At 32.7% G+C, this 23,921-nt stretch overlaps 1 protein-coding gene across 1 annotated transcript in view; it reads left to right on the top strand.

Moving 5' to 3' along the window:
- LOC124367213 overlaps positions 1-23,921 on the top strand; it is a 63,988-nt gene that overhangs the window by 4,017 nt on the left and 36,050 nt on the right. Inside the window, exons 2-5 of the mRNA XM_046823867.1 lie at positions 16,320-16,370; positions 20,076-20,466; positions 20,553-20,786; positions 22,741-22,845. Of these exons, the coding sequence (XP_046679823.1) occupies positions 20,162-20,466; positions 20,553-20,786; positions 22,741-22,845 (644 nt within the window). The 5' untranslated portion in view covers positions 16,320-16,370; positions 20,076-20,161. The remainder of the gene's footprint in view (positions 1-16,319; positions 16,371-20,075; positions 20,467-20,552; positions 20,787-22,740; positions 22,846-23,921) is intronic.

Genomic DNA, 23,921 nt, shown 5'->3' with positions numbered 1-23,921 from the left:
AAAGTAGCAGACTGGAATTTAAAAATATAAATGTATGTGATCTAAATAAACGTTTGTCATCCTGAAAATATTTTAAAGTTAAATGTCTTGTATTCACCAACATTCTGTACACGATTTGCTCTACCTTCAGAATAAACGTTGAATACACGTCATGGGATGGACATTATTTATTCCTAAAACTCCTATTCTTGAAGATGACATCGATACCAGGTTCTAGGCTTTCATAACCATAATATCTCGTTTATTGATGGAGGCTTGGAAAAATGTATTTATAACCTTAAAACTAACTCTCTTATCTCATAAAAACTTTGGAGCTTATTTGTGTGTATTGTTCAAATAATAGTTTATACCTTGCATTCAATTAAAGGTTCTTCAATATTTTAATAAACTTAAAGCTTTGTTCAAAGCAGAATCCGTGTTGATATTGGTAATTTTTGTTTAAAGTTTGAGCTGTCTTGTATAGTTACTATTATATTTAAATCGTAACCTAATAAATAATTACCAAAACAAATTGATATTTTCTTTACGAGAATGATAAAATAAAAAAAATATATAAATTACTGTATTAGTATTGTATTTGAAGAAGATTAATATGATTAATAAGTGACATACATAATTTATTTTTCCTAATGATTCTCTCATCCTTATAAATAAAATTATAATACTTTCTTTATGATATAAACGTTTCTTGTGAAATAGTACTCCGAGATTTATAAGGTTAAGGTGTGTTTGCTGTGTGGTTAATTCATGATAAAAAGGTACTTATTATACCTTAAGTTTTGAATATTTACACGGACACAATAATGAGTCACACACAACTAAATGAAGTATCCCGAGGGCATGAAATATTACAGAGGAATATAGTGGCTTAGTGATATAGAATCGGAACAGCAAACTTCACCTAGCAGAGTCTACGAAACCATAGATGTATGGATGTGTAAAGGACATATATTTTCGACCCACTGATTTTACGATCAAACGCGGATAAGAAGAGTTTACACGAGAATCATGGCAAAAACCAATCAACAGATTTAAAATAATTTATTTATTACAGACAACTTATCGGGACCAAATATTGTTTCAGTGCTAATGAGAAAGATACAACAGCAGTTTTAAGTACAAAGTTCAAATGTTTCAAAATTAGTAATTTTGAAATTAGTTGTGAATTCATCACTCATATTAGTTATATATAATGATTCATTATTAATTTTTTTAAATACACTTCTGCATTATTTAGTTTACTAACCTATATGAATATATAACATTCGCCTAAACATGAGGAACGAAGAAATGCCTCAGTTACTGAGTAAACTCCAGCTGAATATCCCTTTGCGGATCTGATCACTGTAACCACACCCCACGATTCAAATATAATCTCTTTATGAAGGCTTTATATATTTCTTCCTTCCTCTTATATATTGCTTTTAAACATATTGTTACATGTATTTTTTTTGTTACGAATAAAAAATGTCCTCTCGCGTACATAAATTGATGCTGTTTGAGATGCTAAAACCGTTAAAGTAGTTATTTAATTAGTTTAAAACTTTTTATTAAAAATAATTAATCAAGTTCTACTTATGTATTAACCATCTTACAAAGAATATGAGGATTAGTTCCGTATAATAATTTTGGTTTAAGAACTTCATCGTCCCATTACGTAATTTGATTGAACTAATTTCTTCGCTAATTTCTACGTCGTCAGCCATCAGTGGGATTTTTACCAAATTCGAGAACAAGCTGAAGTATACAAAATTCCGATTAGGTGTTTTAAATATACAGTGGTGGATGTTAATTATTTTATATTTAACAAATGTTTCAAATTTGCGGACGCTTTCTTGCTTAACCGTCAGAAACACGTCAATAAGCAATAGGACAGTGGTTGCGTAGGAAACTTTTGTATCTTGTAAAATTTTAAACTGAAATTTGAATTATAAATTCTGGGTTGCCCGCTATCGGGTTTCTGAGAAAATACTCCACGTTAAGTGATGGGATTAAAGTTTAGACCTTTTGCGGAGTTTTCCTACAATTACACAGCCTAGAGATACACTCGTGTAAATTTTCATGTATCTAGTTCCCGCTGTCTAAATAACTTTTTCAAAATGAAATATATACTTTTAGTAATTCTAAACGTGGGGGTTCCATCTTTTACTTTTTACTTTTACAAATCATTCGTAAAAACTTTATTCCTATATTTACACATATGATTTATTTAAAATTATACATTTATGTACATATGAACGTGATTACAGATATTCATTGCAATCGATATTAAAGTTGAATTTGCTGTAACTTACTGAATCCTTTGTTGTGTTTATTTTCTGTGTACAATTAAATATATGAAAATCAATCAACTCCAATTTTGGTATACAAAAAGGAGAAGTGTTAAGTGTTAGAGAGGGCTTCTTAGCAATAACTTCGCCTGGTAAAATAAGACATTCTTTATTTTATTTATTTTTTACAACAAATACCAATGTTAGTCACCAAGTAACAGACATATACTTATACAGACAGACAGACAGATTGAGTAGTATTATATATGTTTTTTTTATCTGAAAGCTATGATTCTTTTAACTTACAAGGTAAATAAATAGATTTATGTTTAGTTATATATCTTACTTTATTTTTTAAGATGTTAAGTGGTAGAGAGGACTTTATAGTCCTAACTTCGCCTCTAATAAAGACATTTTTCATTTAATTTTTTGCATTTCAAGTTTTCCATAAAAGTCCATAAAATAAAAATATACTAATTTTATGTTTAATTATGCATATATAGCATTATAATTTTTTAACCATTGATTACAAGTATAATGCATTATACAATTTAAATGTGTATTATGTAGAAATCGATTGAATATACTAACATATATTATGTTTACCGTATTTTACAAATTATTAGGAAGAAAAATTAGTTAATTAATTATAAAAGCTTCTAATGAACAGTTTATAAATCGCGCAATTCGTCAAACTAATTGGAGACTGTTACGAGGTTAAATTAAGCAGAAGGTGTGATTGTTTGTAAGCCGTCAACGCCACTGGAGCTTACCTAATCTCTTTCGCAAACCACTTTAATTTAATTTTTAAATTCTCAGTTAATGTATATTTTCTATATCATACCTGTAGCAATATGCATACCGTACAAAATGCAATATTCAGTAATGTTGATCACGCCCAAAGCTGTGTAAGAACACTGTTGTAATTCTAACATGTGTTTAGTTTTTACAATGTAATGCATTTGTAAACAAAATTCAAATTCGGTCCAATAAATACGCTGTTACAGCTAACCCATTTACAACGATTATTTGAAAAACGCTCTCTAGTTTGTTGGAAGAAATTCTGATAATTTATTAATTGTTAACGACAAAATTACGAGTTCTAACTGTCAAAACGAAATATAGTTTTGAAAAATTCTTTTTGGATAACCCTTTCCATTTCACAATTTCAGTAATCCACTTTCATAAAATGTACGTTTGGAATTCATTCATTGGCATTTAACACAAGCAATTATTTAAATTTATATCCACATAACGTCAGATTTGTGTTGGTCTTTCCAAAGGCTTTCCAACTATCCAACGCAGTGTTTCAAAGGTTTGCGATGTAGAGTACTTAACAAACAGACCTTAATGGTGATACATATTACTTAGCTTTACTGAACACACTGGCCAAACCCAGCTGTTCTGCTTAAAGAGCTGTTTGACTGTTTACTGTGATCTGCACATAACGGTAACGTCGGTACATATGGTGATACATACATATTATTTTCACTGAACACACTGGCCTAAAAACTCAGCTGTTCTGCTTAAGCAGCTGTTTGACTGTTTAGTGTCATCTGCACATAACGGTAACATCGGTAAATATGGTGAAACATACATATTAGCCTTACTGAAAACACTGGACAAACTCAGCTGTTCTGCTTAAGGAGCTGTTTGACTGTTTACTGTGATCTGCACATAACAGTAACATCTGTAAATATGGTGATACATATTTATTAGCTTTACTGAACACACTGTACAAACTCAGCTGTTCTGCTTAAGGAGCTGTTTGACTGTTTACTGTGATCTGCACATAACGGTAACATCGGTAAATATGGTGACACATATTAATTAGCTTTACTGAACACACTGGACAAACTCAGCTGTTCTGCTTAAGGAGCTGTTTGACTGTTAACTGTGATCTGCACATAACGGTAACATCGTTAAATAGCGTTATGTATACATATTAGTATTACTGGACAACTGCTGGGTAAACTCATAAGTTTCTTTGACAAAACGTTTTTGTTAGTTCTAGTAATATCTTTATTGTGTTCTTTTCATGGGATGTATTTTATTTAATAAAAGTTTATTGTGCTGAAAATAAAGTTTGTAGTTAATACTATAGTATTTGAGTAAATCTAAATGTTTTACCTATTATGAAATGATATTTAAATTAGCTATATTTATCCAGTTTAGCTTTAGATTTACATATACTGCAACAATTTAAACTGTATCTGTTTACTTTTCCTTTAAGTTGTATTTATTCTGATAAGATTTAATAAATGGCAAAATTTGTTAGTGACCAATTGCAATATTATTATACTTCTTTAAATTATTCACCTAGTTTTTACTTTAGAGTTATATTATTTCAAATAAATATTATTGAAAAGAGTGAGTATAGTGTTTTATGTTATTATTTTACCCATTTAAATTTGATTTTTGCTATTCAAAAAATCTAGAAAATAACATAAAAATCTAAAATATAACTAAAATATAACACTTTCTTTTACAATATAAAATATAATTAAGCATTTAAAATTTAAATTTTTAATTAATTTGTGTTCTTGATAAAATTACTAAGGTAATTAAATAAGGTTGAAGGTAAATATTTAAGCCTTAAAGACACAGGACACAGTGATTAAAGTTAACAACATTACTCGTTTTTCTTACACACACTTTATAACCTCACATGCACATCTTCAGTCATTTCACTATGGACTTGTCAAAAGATGCTCCTAATTACAAGTTTTAAATATATAAACATTGAAAATAAGAACCTGAGATGATTATATGATATGTGTTTTACTGTCGTATTACATGATTTGGAGTAAAATATTGGAATACAACCTTTATAGAAACATATATACAAACTATTTATTGTTACGGATTTATCCGTAAAGTAAACACATTTGTTTCGTTTGCCGAAGTTCGACCACATGTAAACAAACGTTGCATGTCAGATGTAAGCTCGAGGCAATGTTTAATGTCAGAAGCTAATGGGTCCCTGGGGATTCCACACTAATGAAGCTCTCATAATGTTTTTGCTAATGTGTGAGACAGCATTCAGTAATTATACAAGTTATTAGTGCTTTCTAAAGATAATCAAGTAAAGTTCCCATTGCAGTTTCTTCTTAAGGGGTTTCTCCACGTCTACATTAGTCCTTAATTAAACACTCTGGTAGACATAATAAAGACTTTTTAGTTTCATTTGAAGGAACCGAGAATACAAGTTGCGTAATATAGACGCCATGATTTTCAGATAATCTTTGAAATTGTGAGTTAAATTCGTATACCTAAAAAACCATCGCTACCAGTAAAAATGTACTGACTTCACAAACAGTTTTCAAAAGTGAACCATGTTAAAGAAACGTTTAATAAAGCATAACATAAAGAATTGTCTACATTAGGGAATTGTATTCCAAACAACTTGAAAGTTCTCACTCAATTGCCAACATATATTATGTTTCCATTGAGTAAATCATCTTAATATTTTTATATAATTGTCTTGTGAAAGGGTGTAATAAAAAAATAAATGTATAGTTTTTATTGGTGCAGGGAATTCTTATTTATAATTTAATAATTTTGGTTCAATGATAAAGAAATTTACAACTAAAAAATCTGGAAATTTAGTGGAATTTATCCAATAACAGTTTCTACAATTGTTCTGTTTAATAAATTGTAATAGAAATATCTGATATAGCTCAATTTCACCTTCTACTTAGAGTAGGGTCTGATACCCGTCACTGTCACAGAGAAAGACCTGGAATATTATCCTCATATTTGTCTGAAGATATCCAATAAAAAGAAGACGTTAAAACGAACTCTGGATGGTTTCCACACCAGAGACAACTGCTCTAAAAATGACCTACGTCTCGTTTACCCAACAGCCATCCAGTGCAGTTTAGATTGTCTCATCAGCTGCAAAATTTGCACTAATGAAATTTTAGACACAATTTAAAAACACGTTGGAGCATCCGAGTTTAAACATTACTTATCTATGGTGGAAAGATATGATTCATCGTGAATATTGAGTTTAGTTTATTTCACATTCCGCCTAGAGCAGCATCTACATCTGACACTGTTGCAGACTCAGCTCCTGGAATCTGAGGTCCACGTCCAAACAGTGGTTCATCTCATACCGAAGCATGAAGAAATATTTCCTTATTATTACAACATGAAATTTATATTTAAAAAAAAAACTGGTTATCTGTATAATATTATGTCCTTTTAATGGATAACACGTTTAATGCAATTTTAAAATGTAGTCAGGTTCATAAGAACTTAATTCTGACCTGAAAATCACTGTATTCAGATCTGCCTATCAGGGTCAGGGTATATATTCTATAAAAACTACGATACGAGTGTCACTTTCAAAACCACAGTTGAAATGTGAAAATTTTCTAGCTAACTGAGGTAAGTAGGTTTACTCTCCTAGGATGGCTTATCACAGGTTTCATGCAACTAAATTCCGTAAATGTGGGTCATATTCAGTTGTGGCATGAACATTAATGTCTCATTTATCATTGAAGCCAGTCTTCTTGAAGAATTAGGTATGATTTCAGCGTTATAAGAAAATTCATGGAGACATATAAAATATTGAGTAGCTGTTCCACGGCTATGCTCAAACAGTTCCCCAGGATATCTTTTGTAAAACCCTAACCTTAACTACAAAATTTCACGATTTTCTTAAACTTTCAGTTTGTTTGAAATTTGTACATTTTAGATATATAGATGGTTTAGATTTTTTATGAATACTTCCATAAAGTGTTAAAGATGTTAGTAAAATATTACCTAAATAATCAGGAATGTATAGAATACTTTATATTTCGTTAACAGAAAGTCCATAATTTTTAAATGTTTATCACAGTATCTATTTGAAATTTAGTATAGATTTACAATCTTTGCATTTTCTACGTTATTCAGAACATAACGTACATAATATCCTTTATTGAATCCTCATATCATATAAAGTTCTTAATTTACGTTAAATAAATATATTGAAACATAGATTTTTGTATATATGTATGGGTTAGTAACTAACACGAACAAAACGTCAGTAGGGAACATTCAATATTTTTATTTAAATAATATTGTGTTTTGACGAGCTGATACCTTCTTAGGTATTTTTTATTAAACAAGGAGTGGTGTTGAAAAATAATGAAATTATTAAAATCTTTTCGTATTGAACAAGAAACTAACCACCGCCCCCCCACACACATACATACATTAAAAAGTGTTTAGATAACAAATTATAATAATTTAATACTTTAAAAATCAGAAACTTTAATTAAAATCGTTTGACGTGACGGCTGTAATAATGGGGAGGGTCTCAAAGGTGCACCCTGTCATGTTTTCCCTGGCAAAGCTTGATACGTGCCCTGAATGTAAAATCGTGGCTTTGCTGCTTTATAATAACAAGGAAACGTTCTTGATAAACTAGGGCACGTTTCGCGTTACTTAACATCTCTAGAAGTTACAAGCGACTAACGCGACGGTTGTAACAATAGGGAGCGACTCAGAGGTGCACCTTGTCAGTATTTTCCCTGGCAAAGCTAGATACGTGCCTTGAATATGAAATTGTGGCTTTGCTGCTTTCTAATAGCGAGGAAAAATTCTCGATAAACTAGGGCACGTTTCGCGTTATTTAACATCTCTAGAAGTTACAAGCGACTAACGCGACGGTTGTAACAATAGGGAGCGACTCAAAGGTGCACCTTGTCAGTATTTCCCTGGCAAAGCTTGATACGTGCCCTGAATGTAAAATCGTGGCTTTGCTGCTTTATAATAACAAGGAAACGTTCTTGATAAACTAGGGCACGTTTCGCGTTATTTAACATCTCTAGAAGTTACAAGCGACTAACGCGACGGTTGTAACAATAGGGAGCGACTCAAAGGTGCACCTTGTCAGTATTTCCCTGGCAAAGCTTGATACGTGCCTTGAATATGAAATTGTGGCTTTGCTGCTTTCTAATAGCGAGGAAAAATTCTCGATAAACTAGGGCACGTTTCGCGTTATTTAACATCTCTAGTAAGTTACAATCGACTGACGCGACGGTTGTAACAATAGGGAGGGTCTCAAAGGTGCACCTTGTCAGTTTTTCCCTGGCAAAGCTTGATAGGTGCCCTGAATGTAAAATCGTGGCTTTGCTGCTTTATAATAACAAGGAAACGTTCTTGATAAACTAGGGCACGTTTCGCGTTACTTAACATCTCGATAAGTTACAAGCGACTAACGCGACGGTTGTAACAATAGGGAGCGGTCTCAAAGGTGCACCTTGTCAGTTTTTCCCTGGCAAAGCTTGATACGTGCCTTGAATATGAAATCGTGGTTTTGCTGCTTTCTAATAGCAAGGAAACATTCATGATAAACTAAGACACGTTTCGCGTTAGTTAAAATTTCTAGTAGTTACAATCGACTGACGCGACGGTTGTAACAATTGGGAGGGTCTCAAAGGTGCACCTTGTCAGTTTTTCCCTGGCAAAGCTTGATACGTGCTTTGAATATGAAATAATAGCTTTGCTGCTTTATAACAGCAGAGAAACCTTCCTGATAACCTGGGAGACGTTTTTACAGTGGTTATTAAGCAATTATGAAATGTGATTTATTAAATGTTAGGTTTTAAATGGATATTTATTTTAATACGCTAAATCGTAAGTATTTAGAGAGTTTTTCAACTATTGTAGCGGGTAACAGTTTCACCTAAAAACTATCAATAACTTTACTGTTTTGTGTGACGTATTGAGTGATGGAATTGCCTACACCATTTTTGGTGGATCACTTGATATTCAATATAATTTGTAAATCCCTAGAGTATTTTATGTACTCTTTTACAAAATGTCTTGATTAACGGCTCAAGAAGATTTTCACAATGCGTTATTTCAAAGAATTTTATTTATTTAATTTAAAAGGATAACAGGAATAACCTCAGGAATACTGGCCTCATTACTGTTGGAAATACTTATACAAGTTTTGAGCTCTAATGTTTGCTGCTCACTGTAGGCGTCAGGATGTAGAATGGAAGGTTTCGTAAGAAAGGATATCAACTCATCAAAGAGTCTCGGCCAAAAAGAAGTCACTCAAGACCTAATACAAAAACACAGTAAGCACAAACATTTCTATAATACTTCAAGTGAGGCACGCCTGTTGCAACAAGTAGAGGCTGATTGAGGTATTTATATAATATATGTTTTATTGAGTATAAACACAGATATGTTATTGCAACCATCAAATTGAATTATTTACTAAAAAAATGCATTCACTACTAAATAAGAACTTTACATGTATATACGTTTTTTAATTCATCCTAATTCTCATTCATTTCAATTTTTCCTACTTTAGCTCGATTGCCAGTCAGCCAATCATCTAGTCTCCTAAACGTGAGTTATAAACTCGTCTATGATGTAGAATGCTTTGAAATCAACGCGGTTTTAAGGCGATTTTTAAATGAGTTGTTCATTGCAGCATTTTTATTGAATTGAGCAATTGGTTCACAAATTAAACTCCTGCCCGAGAAGATAAGCGTTTGTTCTGTCTCCCAATGCGGCGGTTATCTCTGCCTCTAGCTTCATAAGAGTGCATGTTGCTACCTCAGGTAGGGTAATGACAACAGTTTCAAATTTTTTAATGCTGATCTGCACGACTCTCTAAATTGTAGTTTTTCAATTATTCTGATGGCTTTCTTGACAAGTATAAACATCCTAAAAAAGTTGTTCTGTACAACCTCCTCACAAAGCTACGCCAAAGGATACATGTGAGTAGATAATTCCATAATACGTCATCATCAGTATCTGAATTGTGCAGTATTTGGGTAGCTGTCTCACTACATAAATGCTTGAGGACAATTTTACACAAGCGCTGTCAAAAACCTAAATGCAGCTTTTTTTGTAATTTTAGGTTTGCGAAAGCGACTTAGAAAGTTAGTATTATAAACCATGATATTTTTTACTGTATTCCCGCCTCTTGTATATGAATATATATAATACTTTGTAAATTAAAAGTTTTTAATTGGCAAAACATGTTACTTTCAAATCAATTAAAAGGTACTCTCAACTTTTATATCGAATGTAATTAAAAACTTTTAAAAATTATATATAAATAACCCCCACAAACCACATCACAATATTGGACAGAATATTTTAATCTGGAATAAGCAATGCGTAATGTGTAGACTCCATTAGGTGTTTCTTACTAATATTATCAAAAATATAGAATTTTATATGGAAATGTTCAGATTATTGCTCAAAACTGTCAGTTTTGTATTTTCTTCCATGTAAATACATCATCTAGAATATTGCCGAGATATTAAAGTTCCGATTACAGGGAAAGTCGCATTTTCCCTCGTGGCTACTCAGGGTGTGAAGTGTTGACTCGTTTTCAAACATAAACCTGTGCAGTCAAGATTCATATATTTGGTTTTATTTGTGTTGATCTACTTTCTGTTTTCAACACACCAGCTTTTGAATAAATTTAAATCTTTCTTCGATAAAAAATGGTGATGTCGTTAGCATAATATCTCTTGGGATAACAGAAAATATTTTTTTGTAGCGTCAATAATAAAAATTGTATTAGTTTTCCAGACGTAACTGAGTTCTGTGTTACTCCTGTGTAACATACAGGGGTTAAATTATTACATTAATTATCTTAATTGTTTTATACCCATTAACGAACTTAGAATCAAATTAAGCGTGGTTCCCCTAACACCGATTGTTTCTAATTTGCTTAAAGGAACTGTATCGTTCAGTAAATTAAAAACATTTCTGGAGGGAAGTCTATAAACAAACCTAAATTTTGATTCCACTATTAAAATATATTTACATCATTTTTCTAACTTTAAGCAAGGCATCTTCTGTAGGGTTCTGGTTCTAAATTCAAATTGATATAATTAATCTAAATATTTTACAAAAAGAATTTTCTTAATTATGTCAAATACTTTTGATGTATTATACATTATGAACCATGGCTGCTTTCTTATAAATTGACACATATAATTACAATTACAATTCTAGTTACAATTACAAAAAGACATACTATGAGAAAGTAAATAACTAAAAATGTTAGATAACACTGAAGTAACAGGTGTTTGTATATATTTACTATAAAAACATGAAGGTGTTATATTCTTTAAATATTTAATGGTATAATGTCCCGTTAGTAGTTTGAAATGTGAAATAAGTACGATCTGTGCGAGTCAAAGTTTGAGGGAAGGTAGAACTCGGTGTCTTCTACACCAGACTGGGCCTAGGATTTCATTGGCGCTTCAAATTTAGCTTCTTACTAGAAATAAATAAGAACAATTTATTAAATTTCTTTAAAGTCAATGTATCAAATTTAAAAAGTTTTAACTTTAATAAATAAAGTTCAAAATTTAATATTACATTAGCTAGATTGATTGAAACAATCAGTAAAGAAGCCAAAGTATTGTGCGTGAAGTTCATCACCGAGAATTACACAAGCAGAAAAAGCCCAGAATAGCCAGGATCAACTGCTCTCATTTTTTTATTTCATTCATTGTCTCAACCGTATTTTGTCTTGCTATAAATTTTCATGTTTGATAAATTGTGGCGTAATTCTTGATAATGTGGTTTAGACTTGTAGATCTACAGTTTTGAATTAATTACAAATTTTTCAGATGTGGCGATCCATAAGTATTCGTTTTAAATAATTTGGACTTCAATTTTGCAATGCATAAAAAAACTCCAATTGTATATAGAAGATAAGCAGATATAAAATGAAATTATAAAAGTAAAAATAAGACTTCCGCCAGTAAAAACATTATATTCCTGAGATTTTGTCTTTTAGCTCTCGGATTATTATTTTTTCGTACTTTTTACCATTATAAACATAGGAGTAAATACACTCTTGTACACATGCGTTTCAGCATTCTCTAAAAGCAATCAAAGGCGTTGATCCTGAGTCAAAAGTCTCCATAGTCCATCAGTGCCGATTATACACTCTTGTACACATGCGTTTCAGCATTCTCTAAATGCAATGAAAGGCGTTGTTCCTGGGTCAAAAGTCTCCATAGTCTAACAGTCTCAATCAAACAGGCGTCAATTTTAATTATACTGATATATTGAAATTGAATTTTTTAATTAAAGACAGTAGTAATGGCTAGTTGTAATAAACATCATTAATAAATTACATGAATCACTAGTTATAAATTACCTACAGTTTACACATAGGAAAATGAACGAAATTTACCCAATAAAATAAATGTATTATTGATGGTTTTCAAGCTAGATTATTACAGTTTTACTTCTACAGAAACTGTAATAATGTAATGAACTATAACGTGGAACTCTAGATAAATGAAATTTGGTGGGGTTTCATTTACATATATTTAAGTAATTTTAATCTAAACTAAATCGTAGGAAAACCGCACACCACGTGTAACGTAACAGGCATCACTGAAGTTGCATGCGAAATTTTAAAACTATAGATTCATTTAAATTCATTCTATTCTTGAGACGTCTTGGGTATATATATATATATATATATATATATATATATATATATATATATATATATAGACTATCATTCAGAAAAAGAAAAATTTACATGCCCTTGTAAAATGAAATTGTGCCAGTCTACTAAGTGATAGATTTGAATGACTCTCAGCCAAATCCCATGGATAAAAATACACTACTGCACTCATTCTTGTCTATGTAGGAATGCAGTTTTATGCCAAATTAAATTATTATAGGTAACAGATTAAAAAATTTCTCTAGATATGTTACCGCATGATAAATTCATATTTTTATACATAAATTGAGTTTCACACCGGTGTTTATATTATAAGTACCTATAAACTATGTCACAAAGGAATGAAGTTTGTTCTTAGGTAGTCAGGGTGCATAAGAAATTAAAATATCATATTATTTTTACAAACAATTTTCAAGTTTATTTACTCTACAAGTTTTTCGTTGGACTCTTCGTTACTCATAAGAGCAATGTAAATATTGTTATTAACACTCATCAAAATCCGATGTACTAATTATGGATAGTTTACCATCATGAAGCCTCAGTGTAGCCTATGTAGAAATATTATGCTGTAATAAAATGCAAGAAGGGGCGACCCTCAAGCGCCACAGAGGGACGGGATGGAAAGACCAGAGACGTGATAATTCTTCGTGTACGTGTGTTGCATAAGCAATGCAAACTGTCCCACCTGTTTTACAGTTTATTCGGACGGATTGTTTATCAATATTCTAGTCAATTGAGAACTGTGAGGATTGTAAGCCATCAATGTTCATCTCCTATCTGAACCTAGATCTGAACTTCTTTACATCGTCTTGGTTAGTAGGACGTGGAGATTTTTGCGTAGGGTTAGTCATAAATATTTGTCTCCTATCTGAACCTGGAACTGAACTTCTTAACATCGTCTTGGTTAGCAAGGACGTGGAGATTTGTGCGGAGGGGAGCCATAAATATTAATCTCCTATCTGAACCTAGAACTGAACTTCATTACATCGTCTAGGTTAGTAGAACTTGGAGATTTGTGCGGAGGGTTACCCATACATATAAATCTCCTATCTGAACCTGGATCTTAACTTTTTTATATCGTCTTCGTTAGTAAGAACGTGAAGCCACTAATATTCCTCTTCCATCTGAACATTAACTTCGAATGTTATCCCCGTTGTTTGAGATCTGAATCTTCTTAATGTCCTCTTAGTTAGTATGTGCAAAATTCCGAATCTGCGCAAAATGCGACCCTTCACCCACCCACCCCTGCCTTAAAGACAAGTTTTAGTAGCAAGATTAGTAGCAAACATCTGCATAACATTTGGCTCAGTGCCCTGGAGAAGAGCGAGCGTACTTGACTTGTGAGCGTTACAACGTTACATTATTGTAGTGCAAGATTATTCATCACTATCATCAGAGACGGTGGAGCTTCATTGAGCCAAGTAGACCAGAGCATCCTCAATGGTCGGAAAGCAGGCCTTCTTCCATGGACTCCTACTTTTTTACGAAAGTTTAGAATGGTATTGTATTTTTTACAAAATAGCATTTATAGATTGAAATATTTTTTGCTTGTTAAAATAATTATTCTCGTCATGAGTAGAAAAACCACAGTAATGAACGATATTAGAGTTTTATCCTTTAAATGTTTGGCGAAATGTCATGGTCAATTAGTCCATGACTTCACAGCTAATTTACTGAACAAATCGGAAAAAAGAGAGAAACTATACAGAACTTATCCATAAATTATAATTATAAAAGAACTCCTCACAATTACCTTAGACCATTCAGCCTACTCTGAGTTTTCATTGTAATATTTGAAAAAAGCCCAAATATGACTTGTTAATTATTTCAATAGAAATAATTACAGTTTCAAAATGGTGTACATTCAAACTTTATAAAATTAACGTTAATAGCTCTGTTATCACATCGTACAACTAAAATATTGCTTTTTTTAAAGTTCTTAAAAGTATTGATTTTCTTTACGTATTGTGTATGTTTTCCGGATTATAAGATTGTTACCGTAAACCGTCTTGAATGGTTTTAAAACTGTGGAAACAAAGGCGAGCACTATGTTTCTGTAATTTAGATCCGGTTAAAAGACGTAAACTTGGTATAAAACAATATTTGAGATTTGCTTAATCATGTTTATTAGCGGTTTCAACGAAAACAGGTCCAAAGGAGGGCGGCGATTCACATTTGAGCAGTATTTTCATTTTAGATGTATTAAAACATGAACAAAAAATACAGCTTTTTATGAAGTTGAAAATCAATTTGAAGAGACTGTAATTCTTAAAATATTTCAATAGCTCTTAGCGTTACAGGATAGAAATCATTCAAATGCCTTATAATTAAATAATGACACTGATCCGTTGTAAGAGAATGTGATCTTTACAATCAATGACTTAATGATACAAACATTTATATGCCATCAACGATTTTTTAAAGTTTTTTTGAATACTGGAAAGTATTACGGTATATTAACGTTGCAACCTTGATGCGACGTACCATCAGTGTTTGAAAATAGTTTAAAAAATATATTTTACAATTAACACACTTAGGATCCGTGCTACAACTTCATCTTAGTTTGAAATGTACCTGTCTCCTGACTAAGTCATATAGGATATTTACACGACAGTGATATTTATACTTGCTTTACACGAAAACTCAATTTAGTACATGTTCTAATATATTATATCATAGGTATGAACAGTGAATGGCCTACATTTAAATATAAATGGCAATGTAATTCCCAGTGGTATAATTATGTACTTGATCATTTTATACTATTGAGATACTGGACCAAATGTTTAATGCAAGTATAAACATATATTAATATGTGGAATACTTTGAATACGCCACACCCAGTGTCACGTTACAGGATCCACTGAGGTTGGATATCAACTTTAACATGCATGGCTTTTCATTCTCGAGACGATCCGGGTACAGATTATAAATAAGCTCCACTTCCTGCAGCACAATGAAGAACTGTGTTAGCCTACTGAGTCATACCCTTCAGTGACGCTGGGCCAAATTCCGTGCATGAACATGCACCATCATTGAATACATCCTTCTGAATGTATAAATGAAGTTTGACCCAAAATTCAAGGTGAACAGAAGATTAGGTTCATAGCAGTGTGGAAATAATAAAAGTTCTGGTGAGCTATAGAGGGTACTAGAACGCAAGAGTGCGCTGAAATCAAATCTTATCACCGATCTTTATCATTCACTTTCCAATTTTTTCCTCATTTTACTTTTCAAATAAAAACAACATGCTGAAATCTAAAATGATTGCCTTTTTTCGTTACCATCGTTGTACCCATAAGACCAATGTAAAAAATTCGCTGACAGCCAGCCAAATCCAATGGTGAGATGTTGCATCATCATCGAAAAGTGTTGCTAATGTATGCATAAAGCTTCGTGTAATACTTCACGTCTAGCCTACATACATTAAATGTTATTTTATAAACATATTTGTTTATCCTGTTTATAAACACCAGTTTGAAAGTAAGCACTTTTTACATGCTACCATTGCAAACTTATAAGTTATTGATTGTCTTTAGTAAACTTATCTTCTTTTCACTTCAATTAAAAGAAACATTTTGTTACAGGATGAACAGATCAACCCACGATTTAAGGAGCTAAACAGGATCAGATTCTGAGTAAGTGGATCACGTGACGTTGTATTCATTTCTATTGTGTAACTCGGACCTTTCATTAGTATATAATGATTTAGCTTTTAGATTGCATGCCAACTTTAAAGAATAACAAGCAGTAAGGTAGATCTTGAATGATTTCAAAACCCAACATATACTACGTAAACCAGTTAAAAGTACGAAGAGAAAGAGACTAAGAACTAGTACAAATTTGGATATGAAGTAAACACAAATGGTAGTCATCACATATGATAACTATGTTTGTGCTAATGCATTTGATTATGATATTATGTTTGACAATCCAATAATGTACAGTGCAATATTGTGTCAGCATTATTGATAATATTGTAACATGTGAATTTTAGACCGTATTAAACTGTCGCACCATAGTTTTAATAATGAAATACAATATTAATCTCGTTCTCTGATTACCATTAAGTAAGCTAACGCTTCAATGTCAGCAATGTAATTTCATTACGGTATTCAATTGATGCACCTTTTCCTTATTAACGACGAACGCGTTTTCGACTGCTGCTGGTGCAGTGATCCTCGGGGCGCGTAATGAAGTTATAATTAGTGCAGTCAATGTAATACAATTGCATTTTCAAATATATATATATATATATATATATATATATATATATATTTATTTATTTATTTATGTATATCCCATAAGTATCCCACAAAACCCTTAATTTCGACAAATACATTATTTTGCCATTTCTGTCACATATGTGTTGATATAACCAAACTAACATATGATAGTAAGACTAAATATGCTAAAACGCATTTTAAACTTATAGAATTTCACTTAAGGCAATCTCTTAATTTAATTTAAATAAATATTCAATTACAAAAATTATTTGCTATCTAAAAAGTAAAAGCTTCCACTGCACCCTTACTTTTTAATAGTCAATTGTTTTGTATTATTGGCCGTTCCTATGACATAATATGTGTTTATATAAGCAAACTAACATATGATTGTAAGACTCAAATACCAAACGACTTTTAAAATTCTTTAAAGGTTTGAGTCCCGATGGGGCAAGTACTTTTGTGGTAAAATGTTTATTTCAATTATGTATATACATATACAGGGTGATTCATGAAGTTCTCCCCCCACTTCTACAGCACATTGTAATAGTAAAAATAATGAAAAAATGTTTATATAAACATAGGTCCGAAAACGCTTCGTTAGCGAGTTACAGCTAGCGAAAGATTTCGCCTGAATTCCTGGGTAAAGAGTAAAATAAAAGCCATACTGAACTTTTGGAAAGGTTAATTAATTAAGTAAGAAATATCGTGGATTCTTATGTATTTTTACCTGATAAAGCTAATAAAATAGGTTTCAGAACTGTACCTGTAGTAGTTTTTGAGGGATTCAGGGTTAAATGCAAAAAATTGGGGCACGAAACAATGTTTTTTTTTAAGTTTGATGTACAATAACTTTGTTAAATTGGTAATAAATACATAAAATCAACGAGCATTAATTGTAGAGAATTTAATTCTGAGAAAATTGATATAATCAAAGTCTAAAATAAAACACAAATAAGTACCAAAAAATCGATTTTATTCAGTATAATACATTACTAGTTTTAAGCAAAAATTAATCAGGTTGGCCAACCGTACGCACCTTTTTATAATAGATATTCGAAAATGAGGCCATTTGTGTATTGCTTTTGTTGCGTTTCTTAATTTTTTCAGGACTTCCCTGTATCTGCACAGCCGAATCCATAATACGGGCTATTAATTCATCACGAGAATTCACTTTTTGTCTTGTATACAATGTCTTTCATCCATCCCCAGATGCAATAATCCAATGGAGATAGATCTGGTGATCTTGGTGGCCAAGGGTGAGGCCCTCCACGACCAATCCAGTGTCCAGGAAATTGATGATTTAAGTAAGCAGAAACGGCACGTGAAAAGTGGGGAGGTGCTCCGTCATGCTGGAAGTACAAATTTTCTCTGAGATGTAAAGGAACATTCTCTAACAGCTGCTGCAACTCTTCTTGAAGGAAATGCAAATAGAACTCAGCATTTAGGCGTCCAGGTAATATGAAAGGGTCCAATCAGCCGATTGTGCAAAATGCCACACCAGACATTGACGCTAAATCGTGTTGAAAGTTCTGTTCCACTACCTCATGTGGATTTTCTCTTCTGCCCATGAGTGTTTATTGTGCAAGTTATTGACACCATCCCGAGTGAATTGTGCCTCATCCGTAAACAAAATACGCTTGTAGAGTTGATTATTAATATTCAAAAAGTTGCAAAACTCCAAGCGAAGCGGACCATCCCCTAGCTGTAGATGTTGAACCTTTTGTTTATGAAACGGATAAAATTTGTTTCGATTAAGTGACCTCCACACCGTTGACTGCGAAACTCCTATCCGCCTAGAAAATACGTCGTGTACTTACACCTGGACTGCGATGAACAGCATTAATAACAATATCATCATCAAGTTGGACAGCTCGTTCATAATTGGTTAGTGATCCTGTTTCCCGAAGAGTACGAAAAGTTCCTGAAATTGTTTTGGTATCCTCCTATTAGGGTAACGTAGTTCATATTCTTCTACAGCAGCTCTAGCATTACCATTACAGTAAACCCAAAATAAAAACCATATCAGCGTATTCCTCTGATGTAAATAAGTAAGGCATTTTTTCGCTGAAATAAACAATCGAATTATAACTCACAGAAACATTGCATTTAATAACACGATTTCACAGAACCCGATCTCCTGCTGTAGCTTGCAAAACACCACTAATACACAGTTCTAACGTAACATTACAGAATACCATTGTTGATCAGCTGTTATTCGTGCGTTACCAACTTAGAAATTAATAAAACAAAAAACTGCATTTCGATGATTAGTAAACAATAATGGGAAAATGTTTGCTTCATTTATTTTCGAACATTTGATGTAAAGTTTTATTAAAAAAAAAATACAACGTAATAAAACATGATATTTTTATTTACAAACAAATTTATTTTAACAGTTAATCTTGTTTTCTCAATTTATCTCATTATTAAGGAACAAACATTTTGTTTTTGTTTTATTTTAACTAAATACCGTACGGTATTTCTTTACAGCTAGTAATGTATTATACTGAATAAAATCGATTTTTTTGGTACTTATTTGTGTTTTATTTTAGACTTTGATTATATCAATTTTCTCAGAATTAAATTCTCTACAATTAATGCTCGTTGATTTTATGTATTTATTACCAATTTAACAAAGTTATTGTACATCAAACTTAAAAAAACATTGTTTCGTGCCCCAATTTTTAGCATTTAACCCTGAATCCCTCAAAAACTACTACAGGTATAGTTCTGAAACCTATTTTATTAGCTTTATCAGGTAAAAATACATAAGAATCCACAATATTTCTTACTTAATTAAACCTTTCCAAAAGTTCAGTATGGCTTTATTTTACTCTTTACCCAGGAATTCAGGCGAAAATCTTTCGCTAGCTGTAACTCGCTAACGAAAGCGTTTTCGACCTATGTTTATATAACATTTTTTCATTATTTTTTACTAGTACAATGTGCTGTAGAAGTGGGGGGAGAACTTCATGAATCACCCTGTATAATATCCTACACATATTATAATTATTTATCAAATTATTGTATTCACATGATATTTTATTTTGTAAGTTTTTGTCTACAGTTAAAATAAATATGCTTTGAATATTCTAGAATTGGATAATTTTGTTTTAGACAGACCAGAGGAGATATCAGCGTGACTGCAGCATGGAGATCTGTAGGTGAGCTACACCGGCCCGGGGGATGGACGTCACGTGGATATGAGAGCGCTCGTGTTGCTGCTGGCGTGGGTCATGTCTCAAGGTCAGAGTCAAGGTCAAGGTCAGTGCGGGGGCATGCTGAGCGCTCCCCGGGGAGTCCTGCAGACGCCAAATTTCCCCCGGAAGTTCGCGGTTCCACAGCGCTGCCACTGGATCATAGACGCCAGTCAGGTGTCCAGTGGGAAACACTCCTCTATCATCGTCTACTTCACGCAGCTCTTCGTCACGGCCGGTCTAACATTCACCGAGTTCGACTACTACGAGCATGACTCCACGTTCCAGCTCGGCGGCCGGGAGATTCACAGGTAATGTTTCCTGATCAGTGTGTATCCGCTAGCCGAGGTTCCCTCAGCCCGGACCGGGATAACTCATGTCCAACTGCTCCCCACAGGGTGACGGAGCAGAACGTCACGTCGCTCCAGTGGCTGATGACTCCTCGCCAGTACCTGGTGGTGGACTTCTCGCTGGAGCGGCTGGAAGGAAACCATCTCCGGGTGCTGGACGATATGCTGGACGTGTACGGGTTTAACATCACATACGAGATTGACAAGGGTGCCAAGAACAGTTCTTGTTCAGTCATCGACTGTTCCATGTCCGGACACTGCTACGCCTCTTACGACTTTAAGTGAGTTGTAAAATAAACGTCATCAAAAAATTCTGTCCGAGGCATTTTTATTTGATAAATTATAACCTTTTAATAAAGGTTTGATATATTAGGTGTATACTAATATTTATCTGTATAGATAAAACCATATAACTTCGTTTATTTATTGTAGTTACTAAGGGGGTTCGGTATGCCCTATCCTTCCCATGTTAATTTGGCCAATTGTATGTACCTTTTTCTCAGAAACCTTTAAAGCTATCATCATCAAACTTTAGGACACTACTATTTAGACCTTTGTTAACATTTAGAGCGGAACAGAAGTTAAAAAAAAGAAGTTTTTATTTAATTTGTTGTAAATAAAAAATTTATTAATTTTTTGTAAAATAATTTAAGTAGTAAAATAATTTAAATTCAATTTTCTGATAAACATATATCAACAGCACACTACATCCAAAATAAATAATATATTAATTTGTATACCCAAAAATCTCTTAGTTTCAAACAAGCAGCTTTTCTTTAATATATTCGCCCTCTCAAGCAACTAATATGAAATTCTAAAGCACGATACAAAGCCTGTTTACACTTATTCAAAGGTTTAGTTACCTAATAAATATAAAACACTTGCTCTTATTATAATAAACAATGTACGAGTATTTTTTTGATATTGGATGCATAACAAAAATAAAAAGTAATAAACAGATGTTGTTGACGATTTTATTATTAACGTTTTTTGTTGTATAAACAATAAATCTTAACATTATTCCGTCGCTTAATATATGATCAAACACTCCAATAAATGACGAATTTTTATTTTCGTGAGACCTTTCATGCTCAATGAAAACATCGTCAGACCCACATAACTGAAAAACAAAATCAGTTATGTGGGTCTGACGATGTGTTCATTGAGCACGAAAGGCCTCACAAAAATAAAAATTTGTCATTTATTGGGTGTTTCATCATATATTAAACATTTGGTTTCCAATAAGAAGAAGCTGGTAAAATGTATTACTTTGCCGTTTCAACGGTTTATTAATTACTTTAGCTGAAATACCAAAAAGTAATGAAATATATTTTACACTGAGGCAGTAGATGTGTTTACAAAATCCTCTGGTATCCTTGTTATAATAATCTAATACATTTTTACCCTTTTCAGTAATAAATACATAATAACTGTATTCCAATGATAAATTGGTGTTTCATAATAATTATAATTCTATTGCTTATATAGCATATTTTTATTGCTATTTACTATATGCAATGCTATTTAGTTATACAGACCTCTGGTTACACACCTATCTGATTAGAATCTGTAGAAATCTCTGTTTTTTCTTCCCTACAAGTGCTTCACAAAATATTTTCACTATAATTATATCTTGTTGCTATTTAATATACTCAATGCTTTTTAATTACCTACGTTACTTATTACTTACCTATTTGGTAAGAAACTGAATAGATTTGTTTTGTTTTTGACTACAAGCGCAGCAAAAAATATTTTTAAATATATAAAAGGCGTAGCATGATATTTATCCGCTTCGTTTGATTAAAATTTAGTTTGAAATTTTAAAAGAAAATTTATTTTATTTTACAAAATATAGATAAAATTGTCTAATTCAAACTTTATCTCTTTCTCGTTTCACTATTTAGGCACAGAACCAGGCAATCGCGATAAGGCTCATACAGTATATGTAATTTTGTCTTGTGTATACAACCTTAACTATGTTGCATTATTCAATTTTAAAATGTATACTGGTATTGCTTGTACATGTACCCAACATGAATCATTGTCATTCCATATTCATCAACAATAATTATACTAAATATATTTATTATTATTTATTTACAATGAGTAGTGATGTAATAAATTCTAAAGTATCTAAAGCAAATCTAACTGTGACAGTTCACAGATAGTGTCAACCCCCCGGTAACGTGTGTGGGAACTGTAAGCAAATATAACTGTAATAGTTCACTGTCCTAGGGAGTACTACTGTTCGTGCTTCCACGGGTTCTCGGGTCCTTTGTGTGGCCTCGGACCTCTGTGCCAACCCGCCGGCAACGTGTGTGAGAACGGAGCAACTTGCAGGTATATAACAATACTACAAATAGTCACCTTATTGTACTTTAAATGTTATAATAAACAAAAATATTGCACTCGAACTGACATTTTGGATTGCTGCTAAAAAGATGTAGTCTATTGTCTGTTGATTACTTTCAAGATGGCGAATGTCTAGATAATAACAATTTCACTATAACTCCTAAAAGTTGTGTACTCCTCTAGAGCACGCTTTCCCTAAGCTTACAAAAATTTCAAGTATTATAACAGAAATTCCATAATTGATTTCATTGTCTATATTTTAGCGTTCACAACATAGCAAGGCTTTGTTTAGGATTTTTTAATAACATAAAAAATTTAATTGAATGTTTCTCCATCTTACCTTACTCTTAGGCGTGAGAAACTCAAACAATACACTCTGATTTGAGGGCCCTGTTGACGCATCTCACCTAGCGCTGTGAGGAGTAAGAAACCTCTAACAATCTGACTTGAAGGCCCTGTTGCCACATCTCTCCTAGCTCTCTGAACTATGAGAACCTCTAAAAATCTTATTTAAAGGCGCTGTTGCCGCATCTCACCTTGCTCTGTGGTGTGTGAGAACCTCTGTCAATACAATCTGACTTGAGGGCCCTGTTGCCACATATCTCCTAGCTCTCTGAACTATGAGAACCTCTAAAAATCTTATTTAAAGGCGCTGTTGCCGCATCTCACCTTGCTCTGTGGTGTGTGAGAACCTCTGTCAATACAATCTGATTTGAGGGCCCTGTTGACACATCTCACCTAGCGCTGTGAGGAGTGAGAAACCTCTAACAATCTGACTTGAGGGCCCTGTTGCCACATCTCTCCTAGCTCTCTGAGCTATGAGAACCTCTAAAAATCTTATTTAAAGGCGCTGTTGCCGCATCTCACCTTGCTCTGTGGTGTGTGAGAACCTCTGTCAATACAATCTGATCTGAGGGCCCGGTTGCCACATTTCTCCTAGCTCTCTGAGGTATGAGAACCTCTAAAAATCTGATTTAAAGGCGCTGTTGCCGTATCTCACCTTGCTCTGTAGTGTGTGAGAACCTCTGTCAATACAATCTGATTTGAGGGCCCTGTTGACGCAT

Source organism: Homalodisca vitripennis, chromosome 8, assembly GCF_021130785.1.
Source record: "Homalodisca vitripennis isolate AUS2020 chromosome 8, UT_GWSS_2.1, whole genome shotgun sequence".
In the NCBI taxonomy this organism is placed as follows: domain Eukaryota; kingdom Metazoa; phylum Arthropoda; class Insecta; order Hemiptera; family Cicadellidae; genus Homalodisca; species Homalodisca vitripennis.
The sequence above is the reverse complement of the archived record's forward strand: the minus strand, read 5'-3'. Positions and strand labels throughout refer to the sequence as shown.